Raw genomic sequence first — 15,873 nt, 5'->3', positions numbered from 1 at the left:
CTGGCAAGGAGGAACTTTGTTCAGAGGATGCCCTCCCACCTCTGCAGCACCAGTTGGCATTGCTTTGAGCCAGCAAGCTGCAGTTCATGGGAAGAAGTTCAGGGGTTTCTGTGTCATTGTGGAAGGCCCCAATTAGCAATACCCAAACCTCAGGCATTGGGGGTGGGGTGGGGGTGTGTGTGTCCCTGAACCCTGCTGTCCTAGCTGCAGCTATTTCTGAGGAAAAAACTGAGTGTTTGCTTTGGGAAAAGAGAATCCTATCCTAACCCACCATTCGCATGGAGTTTTCTGGAGCCTATCTGGCATTTCCTCATGTTGGGAGTTCAGCCAACAAACTCCCCTCCCCTGCCCTGAGCTCCATGTTACCTTAAGGATGTCATTCCTCTCTGGCCAGCTGTTTTTGACAGTTGGCAAACGTTGTCCAAGGTAACTCCAGCAAGACTGGCCTGCCCAAGGAAGCCACAAGCAGGACCTACAGTAACAGGTCCAGTGTCACCAAAGAGCCAGCGGGGAGCAGGACATTAAAAGTCAGGACATGCTGCAGAAAATACATGGCTTGTTCAACAACTCACCTGAAAGCTAGCACAGGACAGACTCCCCAAGTGGCTGTCTCAGAGGAGGAGCTGATCCTGTGCTGCTCAGGGACAGCTTGCTAACATGCTAACACTTTAACATGCAGCCCCTGTTCCAACCATTCCTTAGCTCTCTTAGGAGACAGCCAGCTTTCCAGCCAGGGGGATAGAAAGCTGGGGCAGCTAAAAGAGGAAAGGAGAGCCAAGAGGCTGAAGAAAGCATCTGTAACAAGACATTTATTGATGTGCAAGTCTCTGTTCTGAAACAGAATCACCTGCTTCCCTTGGCCAGGCTCCCAGCAGCACTGCCATGCCAGCAGCAGCTCAGCCACTGCCGAGTCTTGGCAGATAAAATAAGGAGGCTGACCGACACAGCCCACAGTCCCTCTATGTGCTCAGGTCCAGGATAAGGTCGGGGTCAGTGGATACCATGAAGAGGTAGATGCGGCGGGATAAGTCTGGCCCAACACGGTGGTCTTTGCTGCTGACATCCAATTTCACTGGGATGTCACTCAGCAGGAGTCGTTTTTCATCTTCTGTGCTGCATTCTTCGTAGGCCTTTGAGCACACAGGAGAAGGAAGCAGTTAACACAGATGCTCTAAGAGAAGACTTCAATCTCCCCTGCAATGCTCAATCCCATCATTACAGTGAGGATCTGTGACTGAGCCTTCATCCAAACATACCAGGATCAGGGGCTAAAACTCAGAAGAAACAAGATCTCTCTTGCAAACAGACCTCACGCACACTCAGAGCTGTGTGTTGCCCCTCCAGCATATAGGAGAGAGCTGTAAAGCCTCTTCTTCTGAAGCAGCTAAGCTAGGGACAGAGATCAAAACTCCAGGGGAAGAAAAAGGAGAGGGGAGTGACTACATGAGACATTTTTTAAAAAATTCTGTCACAGTTCCTGATCTAACGGAAAGAGTTTATGTGATTAATGCTCACAAAAACAAGCACTTGCTGATAAAAATGTGTCTTCATAAATTGGCTACGCTGCTGTCAGAAGGGTCAAACAGCATCCTAGTCTAATCCTGCTCCCCCAACACCTTGCTGAGCCAGTCTAGCTCAGGAAGCAGCAGAAGGCTATGGGGAGTAGGGAGAGGGAGAATTTAGTGAGCTAAATCAGCTCCCTGAAGGATCAGACAACAGAAAAGCAAGGAAAGCGTAGGGTATGCCACTGGTGACAGCAAGCAGTAGGAGAGCTCAGGTATCCTGTGGAAATCCCTCACAGTCCACAGGGGCAATACATGTTTTCTGCTTGCGGGTGATGTAGAGCTGTTGGACTGTAACAGCAGCCACCTGAGACATCACCCATTTCAAATAAAGACAAGCAAAGCTGATGGACAGACCGTGTTGCACAGGGGCAGTGGGATGCATCCAACAGACCCTCAGCTGCACTGGCTGGGGTGGGCAACCAAACGTATTGCCAAGCAAAAATGCAAAGACGCTTTGAGCGGGTCCTGTGAGGTGAGATCAAGGCAGGGAGGGGCCTGGAAGGGCGAACAGTAAGTAGCTACTGCTGAAACAAACCTATGGTTTAAGGAAGTCAAACACCCATCTGGAGACAAGCGCTTTTCTGAAGAACCGATTTCACACTCGGGGCCTGTTTGCTCCATCAACGAAGACCTTTAAGCGAGGAAGCACGTGGCACTCCTTCCTGCCTTCATCCTTCAAGCTTTTAAGAGGACGCAGAGGGGTTTGAGGGCTTACCTGTAACAAGAGGCTTGGGGAGGGATATGCTTCCGCTATAGCTGCTGCTGTTGCAGGGCTGACCCTGTTAAACTGCTGGATTTGTCTCTTCCACACCTGCCAGAGTCCTGTGCTGTCCTTTTCCATTCGCACCCTGCTGGCCCAGGCCCCGGCAGTGCAGAAAGGCAACTCCTGCGACTCCAGCTGCCTCCTGTGGAAAGACAGACTGCTGAAAGCAAGACCTGGGGCTGGTGCGTGCACTGAGCACAGGCCTGCAGACCCCAGACGCTGCAGCCTTCCCGTAGCATTAAGCAGTGAGCTTCCTTCTAAAACCTCTTTCTGCCCAGGGCTAATATTTCCCCTGCCTCAATTTTCTTTCCTTCCCTGGAAAGCTCCACAACACCAGGGTGAAAAGATTTTCCTAAGGCTGTAATTTTCCCTCCTTTCCTAGTGCTGAATCACCACTATGTTCACCACAAGAAGAGAGGATTTTCATCAGCACAGAGACTGAAAATGATCTTAAGACACATCTAGTCTGGGCCCTTACACTGACGTCATCCAGGACAGGCTGGCAGCCACAGATATATGTTCCTGTAACTTCCACTGAGGTTTCCCAAAGCTCCGGGCTTGGGATGTGACTGAGTCCAGCAACATGACTCACTTGTACGGGCGTTTTGCTATTGCCTTCGTCAGTGCAGAGACATGCTGGCCGAATTCCTGCCACGTGTCTAGGAACAGCACTTCGATGTTACCCCACAGCTGCAGCACCACCAGCACCTGGAGGAGAAGCGACAGAGGTGAAACATGTAACATGCTGACCAACAGGACAAGGACAGGCTCGGGTGGGCCAGCTGTGAGCTGGCAGCCCAAGGCCCTCACCCTCCTCGACCCTCAGCCAGTAGTGCTGGTGTCAGCCCTGGCCACCAATGGCACCCAGCGAGAGCAGCAAGGAAAGCACGCAAGCAGGACATGTCCTGTGGCAGGATGAAGCTGGCCTGGGACTGGAAAGGGAGGGAGGCTGGGCTGCCTCTATTAGCTCTGTTTACACAGCACTGCAGTAAAGCCTGCTCATCCTTCTTAGCTCCCAGTAAGCCAGCGAGTCATGACCCCTTTGGGGCATACTCAGGCAGGGCAGGAATTTAGTTCAAGGGATATCAAGCAAGGGTTTAGATGGTATTTGACCTAGTTTATGACTGTTGCAGCATCACAAGGAGCACTCCTGCTCTGCTGTGGGGGACACGTTCTGCAAGGCAGAGTCCTGAGCAAGAACCAACAGGTCCTTTCAAAGCTAACTGGGCAGTTCTTGGTGGGGTTACAGGAGGAAGAAACTCACACATGTGAGGGGAGGCTCGATCAGCTCTGAACCAGAGTCTTTAAGAACAAGAGGCTCCAAACTGTGCCTTGAAGTCTGCAGTCTCTCTTCAATCCCATTGCCAGCCAGGGTGAAGGAGGGTGCATGTGGATGCAACCTCATCCAAGCCAGCCACCACCTCCCCTGGCAAAGCATTCTTTACACACAAGAGCTCATCAGTGGGAGCCTTTTCCATACAGCTCAACCCCAAGTAACATAAAACTTCAAGGACTGTAAGAATTTTTACCTCTAGTATCTCCTCCTGAGTCATACACAGCTCTGGGCCTGGCTGGGAGCTAGAACTCTGTTTTCCAGGGCTCAGTGCCTGCTGCCTGCTGTGCTCCTGGTTACACCTATAAGCAAGATACACCACTCACGCACAAGCTCGACATATTCACACCTCAGGGCTGCTGTCTGATAAAGAAGAAAAGGCCAGACTTAACCCACCCACATCTGCCACCTCCCAATCTGACTTGGAAGCTGGAGACAAAGGGGTGGTGGCAGCCCCCCTGCAAGGGAGAGGAGACCCAAAACTAGAGTGAGAGCCACTCAGTTCCTCTGGTGGCAGAACTCAACAGGCCACAGCTGATTTTTTTTATACATAACACTCTTGGTAAAATTTACCCTCACAGGCTTAAGTGAGAAAGAGCTCTCCCTGGGAAATACTGCAGACAGGACAGGACAGACCAAGTTACTGTAGCTGCATCTATGCAGGGAACGCTGGAAGCGATCGCACCATCACCACAGAGGACACTGCTCTGCTGTGCACATACATACACAGGAAGGAATTGGACACTGGGAGCAGCACATGAATGAGACATTTAGGGGACAAGAAAAGGGCTCCAGGCATCGAACATCTCTTGCTACTTCATGAGTGTCCTGGTTTCAGCTGGGATAGTTAACTGTCTTCCTAGTAGCTGGTGCAGTGCTATGTTTTGAGTTCAGTATGAGAAGAATGTTGATAACACTGATGTTTTCAGTTGTTGCTCAGTAGTGTTTAGACTAAAGTCAAGGATTTTTCAGCTTCTCATGCCCAGCCAGGGCACCTGACCCAAACTGGCCAATGGTGTATTCCATACCATGTGACGTCCCATCTAGTTTAGGAACTGGGAAGGGGGGGGCAGGGATTCGCCGCTCGGGGACTGGCTGGGTGTCGGTCGGTGGGTGGTGAGCAATTGCCCTGCGCATCATTTGTACATTTCAATCCTTTTATTACTACTGTTGTCATTTTATTAGTGTTATCATTATCATTATTAGTTTCTTCTTTTCTGTTCTATTAAACCGTTCTTATCTCAACCCACGAGTTTTACTTCTTTTCCCGATTTTCTCCCCCATCCCACTGGGTGCGGGGGGAGTGAGTGAGCGGCTGCGTGGTGCTTAGTTGCTGGCTGGGGTTAAACCACGACAGTGAGCTACACACAGTGCTGGGAACAGAAGGGCAATTCAGTGAGAGCAGTTCCCTCAGCTCCTCTGTGTCACTGAGGCCCTCTGCCTGGGGTGCGGAGAGAAGCCTTATCTGTGAACCCCTTCTGGCTACAAGATCCTCAGAGGCTGCTATAAACGCATGCGCAAAGTACACCCTCAAGACTGCAAAACCCAAGTCCTGGCCCCCATGAGCATGGGCTTTGTGATTTACAGCCACCACACTAGCACCAAGCATCAGCAGCTCAACCCCGAATGTGTCACCCCTGCAGACAGGCTGATCTTCACCCGCCATGAGCTTCCCCGGCACTGCCACTTGCCCGGAACGTACCGCCTGTAGGCATCCAGCCTGATGATGGCCAGGCTGTAGGTTTTGGTGGAGGAGCCCTCCACATCGGCCAAAGGCAACACCTGGTTCAGGTCAGGCTGACTCGCTGATGGGGCATTGACAAAACTCTGAAGCAAGACAAATCACACCCACGTCTATAGCAGCCTACCCCTCTGAAACATCCCCTCCCCATCTTCAGCAGGACAGTGGGGCCTGCCAAGGTGCCTCTCATCGGTAGGAACAGGCAGGAGCCAGCCTCAGACTGCAGCTGAGAGCATTGCCTTCAGGCACACACCACATGCCACATCTGCCAACATTCCGCTGCTGCTTCTGGCTCACCTTTTTCCCCTGGAGTGTTAGCACTGATCTCCACACAGACACTGCCTATTCTAGCCTGTCATTCTCTAGTCTTGGACGGGGCTGGATGGACTGGAAACTTCTCAGGGCAGAAGTACAGACTGCCTAGACAGGTATAAATAAAATGTTGTAGGACTGCACACAAATGAGAACTAACACAAATCTCTCTGCTTCAAAATACAAGTGTTTCCAAGGGCCGTGTACTCTGAACGTTTCTTTCAAGCGAGTCTTTTATGGACTCCATGAGAATGGAAAAGCTAAATGCAAGGAAAGGCAAGTCTGGCCTGCCCAGTTCCCCTCTGAGGAAAGCAGCACCCTGTCCGAGGGTTAAAGACAGGTGCCTGCGTATATCCCTAAAGACCTCCTGCTATACTCAGATATGGCTTCTCCCACAAGTTCTCTCCTTGCAAACCACCGCCCTCTGTAACACAGCTTTGTTTCAGAGTGGAGCAATGGCAGTTTTGAGTGAACCCTCCCTCTCCTTTCATGTTCACTTGGCAAAGTGACTGCTGTAGAGCACTTTGTGTAGGTCTGGCTCCGAGATCTGTATCACCTGCGTTAGGGAAAGGAGGCGCTTAAGAAAATCTTCCGGCTCTACCAACACCAACACCTCTTTCTCCTCTTCAGTCTTCACCACGGGGCCATCCTAAAGAAGACGAAATAATTTCCAACACAAGCAGAGGTCCAGCTCAAAAGCAGACAGCAAGTCTCCACCTGTGCAGAGCCCACACTGTAAGAGGCACTAACACTCACTATGTTAATACTATGCTGGTGAAAGACCACAGCTGAACTGAAAGGTAAAAATCCTCCCTGAACAAGCAAGTCACTGAAAGTGCAAAAATAGCCTGTCGAGGAAGGCAGTGACAACTGCAGAAGATGCTAACTAAGATGAAAGGACACAAAATGGCTTTGTCTGCACTGCACACACTTAGATGACTGCGTTATCTGCACCTACTTTATCTGTAGTCTATTATATGACCACAGTATCTGCAATGTTAGAGCTCTGCCCCCACTTGAAATTCCTGTAGTGGGGGTGAGCACGAGAACAGCCTACCTCAGCCTCCACTGCCATGTGGATACCATTTGACACAGAACCTTCCAAAACCAAACGGAATGGGAACTGTATTTGGTACCAGAAGGTACCTGCCCTTTCAGGTTCCCAGTGAGGGGGTTCAAGAAGCAATCATTGGGCTTTCCAAACGAGGGGCCCTGCAGCACATTTGCTCAGCCTCTTCCAGACATGCAGCTGTTGCCCGTGCCATGCGTGGCATCTGGACTGGAAATGCTGCTGAGTTCCCAAGTGAAACCTCTGTATGAACGACCTGTAGTTGTCTCCTTCTTGCTTACTACAGGTTCCCTGGGCTCACCCTAGATGCACACCTGCCTAAAACAATGAGATGTAGATCTTTAAAAGACATTGGCTTTGGAATAATCTGCATGAGAATCAGAGCCAGCTCCATTCCCCAAGCTAACTGGTCACCAGTAATCAGCGTTTCTGAGGCTCCAGTGCCCAGCCTAGAGAGGCAAGTCAAAACTTTCTCCCCACAGCACATCTGTTGCCAGTTTACATGTACAGAGAAGATGGGAAGTACTTACTGGAGTGGACAGAGTGTTTGGCATGTTTCTTCTCCAGGTTATGCTGCAGGGAATTGCCTGAGGCTCAAAAGAATATTTACAGCCCAAGGAACTTAAAACCTTCACCCAAGCATCTGAGCCAGGATCTTTGAGGAGACCTATGGAAAAGGGCAGAGCATCCTGATGTGAGGAAAAAGAGGTATTTCATCAGCATTACTAAACAACAACAAAAACACAAGTGCAAGACAAGGAATTCTGCAAGCGTAGGAAGTCTGGCTTCCTACAGTGCATGCATTTGCTGGCTGGATTGCTAACCGAATTATTGACTTTGACCATCTCTGCAGGCACCTATAAAATTGTTCTTCTTCAGCCAAGTACCTGGACAGTGACAGGCAATTTGCCACAATGATTGTAAAAATCAGCTCATGCATTCTAGGTTACTAAAGGCAAACTTTCAAAGCCAGCTCTTCTATTCCCCCAAGAAGAAATTTTATTAAATTTGTAGAAACTTAATTATTTTTTTTAATCTCTCTCTCTCTCTCTCTCTCTGTGAAAGATGACTGAAATTAGCCAACTGGCTGAACAATTAGTCACTAGGAAGCCAGGTTCCACCACCCATGCACAGCCCCAACACCTCCCTGGATGCACACTTCAGCCCTGTTTCCACCCCCCCCCCCCCCATACACGCTGCTACTTCAGCGGCCAGGCTGGACACACATGTGGATGTCACTGGGGAGCCCAGGGAGAATGTGCTCTTAATTACTGGCTCTGCAAGTACTGTCAATCGTAGCTAATATGAGTTGACACCATCCATTAGGCACCTTCCTTACAGCTGTCTGCAGCCTTGTCAAACCACGTGTTTGGACTGTTTTCTTTGACACATACCTGCTCTAGGCTGAATTTGTTTGAGATATTTCAACAAAATAGCACAGCTATTTCTGAGAATGCAAGGGGAGAGTTGAGAACATGCTGTTTGTCCACCTTAAAAATATCAACACCTTGTTTTACAAGGAGCTTTGTCAGCGGGACTGCCCAGCCCAGCCCCAAGCTGCTCCCTGGAGCAGGACGGACCTCAGGGTACAGGGCTGGGTGCTGCAAGGCACAGGACAGGCTCCTTCGTGGTGCCTGCGCTCCCTCTGCCGGCACCCGAGCACCCGGGAAGAGGAGGAGAAAAGCTTCTGGCTGGTGCAGTGAGGTAAGGGGTGGAGAGGAGGGTTGGGAAGGCAGGAGCAGGGTTGAGACCTAGGCAGGAATGGGGGCAGAAGAGATGAGCAAGAACTAAACCGATTAGCACCAGGGCAGAGGGGAATGTGAAACCCAGGGACAGAGAGAAACTCTGAGGACTCGGTGGGTGCTGATATAATCACCACGGTGGAGTTTTCAGAGCAAGAAATCACACGGCATTTTCTTTGGCAGGCTGTGCGTTGCAACCAGCCAGCCTGCCTCACCAGGCTGACCCCGCTCAAACGGGATCCCTCACCTGGAGAAAAGCTGTTCAAATACACTTCTGGAACCTCCACCACCTCCCAAGCACCGGCTGTACCCACAACTTCACAACAAATTCCACAACAGAACAGATGACAGTATTTATCCCTCAAAGACTTTTCTACTGACAGAATAATAAGCACAACAACAGGCCTGTGTTGGAGCAAACAGGGAGAATCTTTCTCAGGCAAAGCCATGCTATGCACCCCCAGAATATGACGTCTAATTATTTTATTGGTGCAAACATGGTAATAATTTACTCAAAACTGTGTGGATAAAGCAGCTGATCGCTGCCATCCAGACAGCCAACAGAACCTGACCAAGACCTGCACGGAGGAGAGAAAGCAGACCAAGTCTCTAAACAGAACGTTTAAGGATACAAAACACGTGTCCTTAAAAAACATGTTTAGTTAAACAAATCTTGCTGCTAGTAATTAGCGGAGTGAACGTGTAGCATAAGGATAACATAACTAGCAAAAAGTGGTGCATGACAGATGCTAACAAACAGAGCAATTCAAGATACAGTTCTTATGGATCTAATTACATGTGCACAGGGATGAGCTGCAGCTTGGATTCAAGCCGTTGGGGACCGGGATGCAGTGTCACACCCACCACTCTGCCCCCAATAGGGAAACCCACCCACCCACCCAGCGACCCTGGGCTGCCCAGGCAAGCTGCAGGGTGAGAAACAGGCCAGCAGCCCTGCTCCCTCAGGGACAGGGGATTAGAAATACAGTCCGGGCAGTCAGATGTGTCAGGGGATCAGCAGTGGCACTTGCAAGTGCCAGGAAAGGGACAGGATCTCAGGGACACCCTGGTGGCCAGCACTGTAGAATAAGCCGCCTCATTTTCTGCCAAAAAACCTCTGTGCTGTGACCTATGGGGTCCTGATGCCCTGAATGTCCTCCCTGACCAGGCAGGGCAACTCTGGAGGCAGAGGTACCTGGAGAACATATTTCAGGCACTGGTATTTCCAGAGGCTTATCTCAGAGCTGAACAAAGAGGCGAGTTCCAGATAGCAGGTAACATCGTCCAGACTAAGCAGGCGGTTGAGCTCTGGACTGCAGGTCTTCTTATCTCTTCCTAACGACCCTTGAGGATGTGAGCAAATTAACAGCCAGGAGCTTGCTGTCTCAGAAGTAGATCAGAAACATGTGCTCTATAAAGGCGAGCTCCCAGAGCCCTCTGAGGCTGAAGTGCCACCCTTCTGCTTCTGCAACAAGGCCCGGAGAAGTTAAGAGCTCATTTTCCAGAGATGCCAGCCTGGGCCTGTCAGCCCCAGAACTGGAGGGGCTGGTCCTCTCTCCATGTGGCTCAGGAACAAGGCAGGGACCACAGCAGCTGCCCACTGCAATCAAACCACATCTAGTCTGCAGTCACGACAGCAACGACAGAGATAACGAAGCCGAAAGAGCCTAATAAATACCCAGGGGGCTGCATAGACCCCACGCCAACGGCCCGGGAGCAGTTCAGAGGTGACAGCCAGGAGGTCCCGGGTGTCCCAGCCGCCCCCCCCTCCCTCCCCTCCAGGCTCGGCCTCCCCGGAGCCCCCGCCGCCCACCTGGATCGGCGCACACCTCCATCAACCGCAGGCACCGCTCCGGCCGCAGGAGCCGCCACGCCGCCGCCGCCGCTTCTCCAGAGCCTCCTGCTCCTTCCGCCCCTCCCGCTCCCGCCTCCTGGCTGCGGCCTCCCCGGGGACCCTCCGCCGCCTCGGCCGGCCGGGAGGGGAACCGGCCGGGTCCGCCGCACCGGGGTCGCGGGGCTCGGGCTGGCTCTCAGGCTCCGACTCGGAGACCACCCAGGCGGCCGCTCGGCGGGCCGCACACCCCGGGCCGAGCCGCTCGCTCCCGGCCATAGCCGAGCCGCCGGCAACCGGGAGGCGCTAGGCCCCGCCCGTTGCCACGGGAACGGGGGGGGGGGGGGGGGGGCGGCGCACCGCTCTATCGGCCCCGCCGCTCCTCGGCCCCGGCACGATAGTTCCGCCCGAGGCGGGTGTCGGGGGGGGGGGGCGCGGCCCCTATAAGAGCGGCGCCGCCATGATCTGCTTGGTGCTGGGGCTCTTCGCCGGGCTCTTCCAGAGCGGTGCGGGCTGGGCCGGGACCCCGCTTCCCCTGTGCCCCGACCCCGCGGCTGAGGAGCCCGGGTTGGTCTCCTTCTCCCTCTCCTCTCACGTCTCCGCCCTCTCCTTGCAGCCTGCAGCGGGGTCAACGAGCGCACCTTCGTGGCCATCAAACCGGACGGGGTCCAGCGGCACCTGGTCGGGGAGATCATCCGGCGGTTCGAGAGGAAGGGCCTGCAGCTGGTGGGGCTGAAGCTCCTGCAGGTGAGCGGCCCGGTCCCACCGGTACCGCCGCCGCCAGGGTGTGTGTGGGGGGTCCCTGGTGCTGGGGGGCCCAGGCTGAAGTGAGGCCCCACAGGCCCCGGCTCTGCTGGTAACTGCCGGGGGGGTTCTGCCTGCCTTCCAGCTTGTATAGGCTGCTGTTGTCATTCGGGCACCAAATCCCTCACAGGTCAGAGGGGGGTTGGCACCCAGGTGCCTAAACTGATGCTGGAGGAGTGGTACCAGTTGTGGGGAGCGTGCCTGCCATTTGCTGTGTCCGTGCTCCAGGGCTCTCCTACGTGGCTGTTGTGAGCTGGCAGGTGTTGTTCCTCTGACCTAGAAACTTTTCCCCTCTGTGTGTCAGGCTTCAGGAAAGCCAAGCCATTTCACTCCTGGAAGTGAGCATCTGTGCAGGACCTCAGTTGTAACGTGGCACTATCCAGCTTTTCCTGCATCTCTCAGGTGTAGGCCTCGCCCAAATCGCCACCTGTTCAGAGCAGACTAACATTTATGCTCTTTGTGCTCAGGCCTCAGAGGAACTGCTGAAAGAGCACTACATCGCCCTTCGTGATCGTCCCTTCTACAGCCGGCTGGTGAAGTACATGAGCTCTGGGCCTGTGGTGGCCATGGTGAGTGCTGGCCAAGTTCTCTAGAACCAAGGAGCAGAAAGTAAGTGCAATGTTTAAGCAGTATTGGCTTGTGGTCCAATGGAAACAAGGTAGCCTCTCTCTTCAGAGGGCCTCTTGAAGCTGTACTGAACTGCAGGGATGTTTTCTGTGGTAAATTAAATCCACAGACAATTCTGATTATTTTCCAAAATCAACTTTTGAAGACTGTTTACAGAGAGACCTTTTCCTGGCTCTCACCCAGGTGGATCAGATGGGGAATTTAGAGGACAGATGATATGACCTGCTGGGGGAGTTGTGGAAGCTGATTCTTGTTTTGCTGTCACGTAGGTCTGGCAGGGCCTGGATGTGGTCAAGACAGTTCGCACAATGATTGGGGAGACTAACCCAGCTGAATCCAGGCCTGGCACCATCCGAGGAGACTTCTGCGTTGAAGTCAGCAAGTGAGAGCTTTGGCTTTTTGTTCCCTCAGTATTTCAGGGCATCCTTTCCAGGCATTCCTGTGCAAGGCCTGCCCTGCCAGTCTGCACCTGCGGTGCAGAGCTTCTCCCTTCTGTGCTCAGATCAGAGCTGTCTCCCTCTGACAGCTTGCAGAGCAGCCCTGGCAGGACAAGCTGCCCTCTGCCTCCTGGGGCTTGCTTTCCTAGAAGGAGGAGCCTGGGTTTGTGTCTTTCCTGCCTCCTGAGGCCTTCTCTGTTGAAAGCAGGTGGGATTTGCTTGTCTTTTTTTCTCCAGGGAATCAGGACTGTCAGGCCATGAAGAGAAAGGGAGGCGTTGTCTCAGTCCTTTCCTAGGGACCAGGGCACCTGGAGAGCTGCTCTAGCTCCACTGGGCATCTGAGTCTGTAACAAAAGCCAAGCAGGAGCTCTACATGTGCTAGGGCTCTGCACTGGTGAAGATCCACAGGTGGTGACATTGGGTGCCTGCAGCTTGGCTTGTGGTAGACACTGCTTTTAACAAACCCTCCTGGCTTAGGTTTCTGTTTTGTGGTGTCTGATACCAAACCTGCTTCAATGGACCTACTTTGACAGAAGGAAGGGGGGAAATCTGGAGGCAAAACTTGAATTACTGTCATAAAACCAAAGCAAACCCCAGATCAACAGCCGCTTGCAGCTTGTCCTGTAGCAAACAAATGGTTCCTTATCATAGGAGGAAGGAGTGCTGGGAACTGGTAGCTCCTGCACATCCATGACCTAAGCCATGTTCAGCGTAACCATGAACAGCCCCTGAGCTGGAAGGAAGAGGGCTGTGCAGTGGGAAAGAATATTGTAGGATGTGACTGGCTCAATCAATTTAATTAAATTGGTCAAGGTGAAATTTTCCAAATTGCACCTTCCTTCTCCCACCTTTCTCTCCTTAGTGCCAGCTGATCCCTTTCTTTTTCCCCATAGGAATGTGATCCATGGCAGTGACTCAGTTGAGAGTGCCCGGCAGGAGATCTCCCTCTGGTTCCACCCGGAGGAGCTGACTTGCTGGGAGGACACGGCTGAGCACTGGATTTACGCGTGAGAAGAGCAGCCTGAGGGAAGTACGTCTTCCCGACTGGGCACAGGGTTTTTCCATCCATTTCATTGCAGCTTCTTGGGCTGGCTGTGGATCCTGGTGCAGTATTGCGTGCTGTGGGGGTTTCTGTTCTGTGTGTGGGTGGAGGGGTGCTGGTCTGTGTATGTAACTCTGTGGTTCAGCTCCCTGCAAGAGTAGCTGTTTCTTTTTTTCTTCTCTCTGCTGTAATAAGTAGGTAGTTGGTATTGTTGCTTTGTTTGCTGCAGTATCTTAAATACCAAATAGCTCAAGGTGATTTATTGAACTGAAAACTGGGCTCTGTGCCCATTCCTGTGTGTTCTCAGACCTGCCTGGCACAGGAGAATGTGTGCTCCTTGCTGCTGGGAGAGGTGCTTTAGTCGCTACAAGGTGATGTGATAGATGTCATCTACCTGCATTTCTGTAAGGTTCTTCACCAAAGGCTTTTAAAGAATTAGGGTGCTATGCGGTAAGGGGGAAAGTTTCCCCCCGGGGTGAGAGCTTGTTGCAAGACAAGGAATGAAGGACAGGACAAATAGCTTGCTTTCCCTTGGTGGGATCTTTGTGTGCCAGGGCTGGCACAAGTTTACCCAGCTTCAGATGCGATTAGTGAGTCCATGGAAGGAAGATTCACCAAATGCTGTTAAACGCACAGTATTTCTGGCTCTGGTTCCTGGCTGCAGGTGCTGGGAGCAGGGAAGCAGCTTCTCCAGGTCTGCTTTGGTTCTCTGCGGGCCTCCGATGCTGGCTGCATGGTTGCTGGCCTGACCCAGCACAGTTGGTCTCATGCTGTCCCCCCATGGTGACTGACACACACGCTAGTGAAGCAGCAGCACTGCACAAACCACAGAAATAGAAGGGGGGAGAGTGAGGTGGGGAAGGATCTGTAGATTTGGGGCTCAGGAAGGACTGGGAAGACTAGTTAGTCCTCATGTGCAGTGCAGGCTGTGGAGTCCTGGCACCGAGCTCTGGGAGATCCTGAGATCTTCCTTGTCTGATGGTGGAGCTTCCCTGGCAAGAGGGTTTCTGGAAAACCCAGTTTGTAATAGGTTGGACGCTTTGAACCTGCTGTGAGCTCTCCCTGGAACATCAAACTCCTCCGAGCTGTGTTGAGTCCGAGCTCCCTGCACAGCCTTGCCGGAGCATAAGGGCAGGGACAGTGACCGCGACATGGCACCCTGCTGTGGAACAGGGGCATGGTTAAACCCAGGGAATAAGGTCCCCCGGGGCTTTCCTGCATGTAGGGTGTGGTGTTTTGTCTCTCTCTCTCCCCGGCTTTGTAGCTGTGGGAAAATGAGTGCAGTTTTCTGGGGGCAGAGAGTAAACTCTGCCCCGGCGGGGCTGAGCAGGGACGTGCTAGCGGTGACACAGGAATGGGCACGGAGGGGATGGAGGGTCTCTCCCTGGTGACCAGGGCTTTCCTCGGCTGCCCGACTGCCACAGCCAGAGCTCCTTCTGCCTTCAGGGCCTTCTCCAGGCGACTGGTTACAGCTCTAAATACGGGTCAGATCTTGTTTGTTCCCGTAACTCGTCCATTTGCTGTTTTTATAATAAACTCTAAAGTTCCATGGTCTCTCCCACTGGTTATTTTCCTCGGGGCCTGGGAGGGCGGAGGGGGCGGTGGCCGACGCCTGGGTGCCTCTCGGTGCGCTGGGCGGGGGGGGATGCGAGCAAGGGCTGTTGGCAAAGCGGCTTGGCCGCCTCACGGCCGCCTCACGGCCGCCTCACGGCCGCCTCACGGCCGCCTCACGGCCGCCTCACGGCCGCCGTCGTCACGTGGGTTCGACCGGCGGCGAATGTTCGCGCCGCGCTGTGCCCGGCTTCAGCGCGAGAGCAGCGCCCCCTGCAGCCCGGCGGCGGTGAGTGCGGGGAGACCGTTCCCTGGCGTGGAATAATCACCGAGGTGGTTTAGAGATTAAACCTGTATTAAGGGTACGGCATTGTTCACACGTTAAGGAAAGGTGTAACGTCGAAGAAGCTTTCACGGTGGAACGAAACGGGTGTGAAAGGAATCCATTCCGCAGCGGTTCCCTAGACAACTGTCGTGGTTTAACCCCAGCCAGCAACTAAGCACCACGCAGCCGCTCGCTCGCTCCCCCCCCACCCAGTGGGATGGGGGAGAAAATCAGGAAAAGAAGTAAAACTCCTGGGTTGAGATAAGAACGGTTTAATAGAACAGAAAAGAAGAAACTAATAATGATAACACTAATAAAATGACAGCAGTAGTAATAAAAGGATTGGAATGTACAAATGATGCGCAGGGCAATTGCTCACCACCCGCTGACTGACACACAGCCAGTCCCCGAGCGGCCAATCCCTGCCCCCCCCCTTCCCAGTTCCTAAACTAGATGGGATGTCACATGGTATGGAATACACCGTTGGCCAGTTTGGGTCAGGTGCCCTGGCTGGGCATGAGAAGCTGAAAAATCCTTGACTATAGTCTAAACACTACTGAGCAACAACTGAAAACATCAGTGTTATCAGCATTCTTCACATACTGAACTCAAAACATAGCACTGCACCAGCTACTAGGAAGACAGTTAACTCTATCCCAGCTGAAACCAGGACAACAAGGTTGCCTGTAAAACAGGCCTGTGAAGATCCGTGGCCAGGCTCTGTGAATCGC

The 15,873-nt window shown here is 52.8% G+C and overlaps 2 protein-coding genes across 2 annotated transcripts; one reads left to right on the top strand and one right to left on the bottom strand.

The window, feature by feature from the left end:
- Positions 1-787: 787 nt before the first annotated feature.
- Positions 788-10,676, bottom strand: EME2 (essential meiotic structure-specific endonuclease subunit 2). The gene is given in 9 exon segments (XM_075018255.1): positions 788-1,130; positions 2,281-2,470; positions 2,921-3,036; positions 3,858-3,963; positions 5,367-5,488; positions 6,271-6,363; positions 7,314-7,450; positions 10,339-10,407; positions 10,410-10,676. Coding segments are annotated over 9 exon segments (1,230 nt in total). The 5' UTR covers positions 10,636-10,676; the 3' UTR covers positions 788-959.
- Positions 10,677-10,736: 60 nt separating this feature from the next.
- NME3 (NME/NM23 nucleoside diphosphate kinase 3) lies at positions 10,737-14,815 on the top strand. Its single transcript, XM_075018254.1, has 5 exons — positions 10,737-10,862; positions 10,973-11,103; positions 11,628-11,729; positions 12,057-12,169; positions 13,118-14,815. The coding sequence occupies exons 1-5, from the start codon at positions 10,817-10,819 to the stop codon at positions 13,233-13,235; spliced, it is 510 nt and encodes a 169-aa protein (XP_074874355.1). The 5' UTR covers positions 10,737-10,816; the 3' UTR covers positions 13,236-14,815.
- The last annotated feature ends 1,058 nt before the right edge of the window (positions 14,816-15,873 follow it).

The sequence above is a fragment of the Buteo buteo genome, chromosome 29 (genome assembly GCF_964188355.1).
Source record: "Buteo buteo chromosome 29, bButBut1.hap1.1, whole genome shotgun sequence".
Lineage (NCBI taxonomy): Eukaryota > Metazoa > Chordata > Aves > Accipitriformes > Accipitridae > Buteo > Buteo buteo.
Note: the sequence above shows the minus strand (reverse complement) of the source record. Positions and strands in the feature narration are given on the sequence as shown.

What these genes read in the sequence shown, in the direction of transcription:
- NME3 (XM_075018254.1), top strand. Translation starts at nt 10,817, where the DNA reads ATGATCTGCTTGGTGCTGGGGCTCTTCGCCGGGCTCTTCCAGAGCG. An exon ending in CGCCGGGCTCTTCCAGAGCG is followed by an intron (nt 10,863 to 10,972) that starts GTGCGGGCTGGG and finishes CTCTCCTTGCAG; the next exon opens with CCTGCAGCGGGGTCAACGAG. An exon ending in TGGGGCTGAAGCTCCTGCAG is followed by an intron (nt 11,104 to 11,627) that starts GTGAGCGGCCCG and finishes CTTTGTGCTCAG; the next exon opens with GCCTCAGAGGAACTGCTGAA.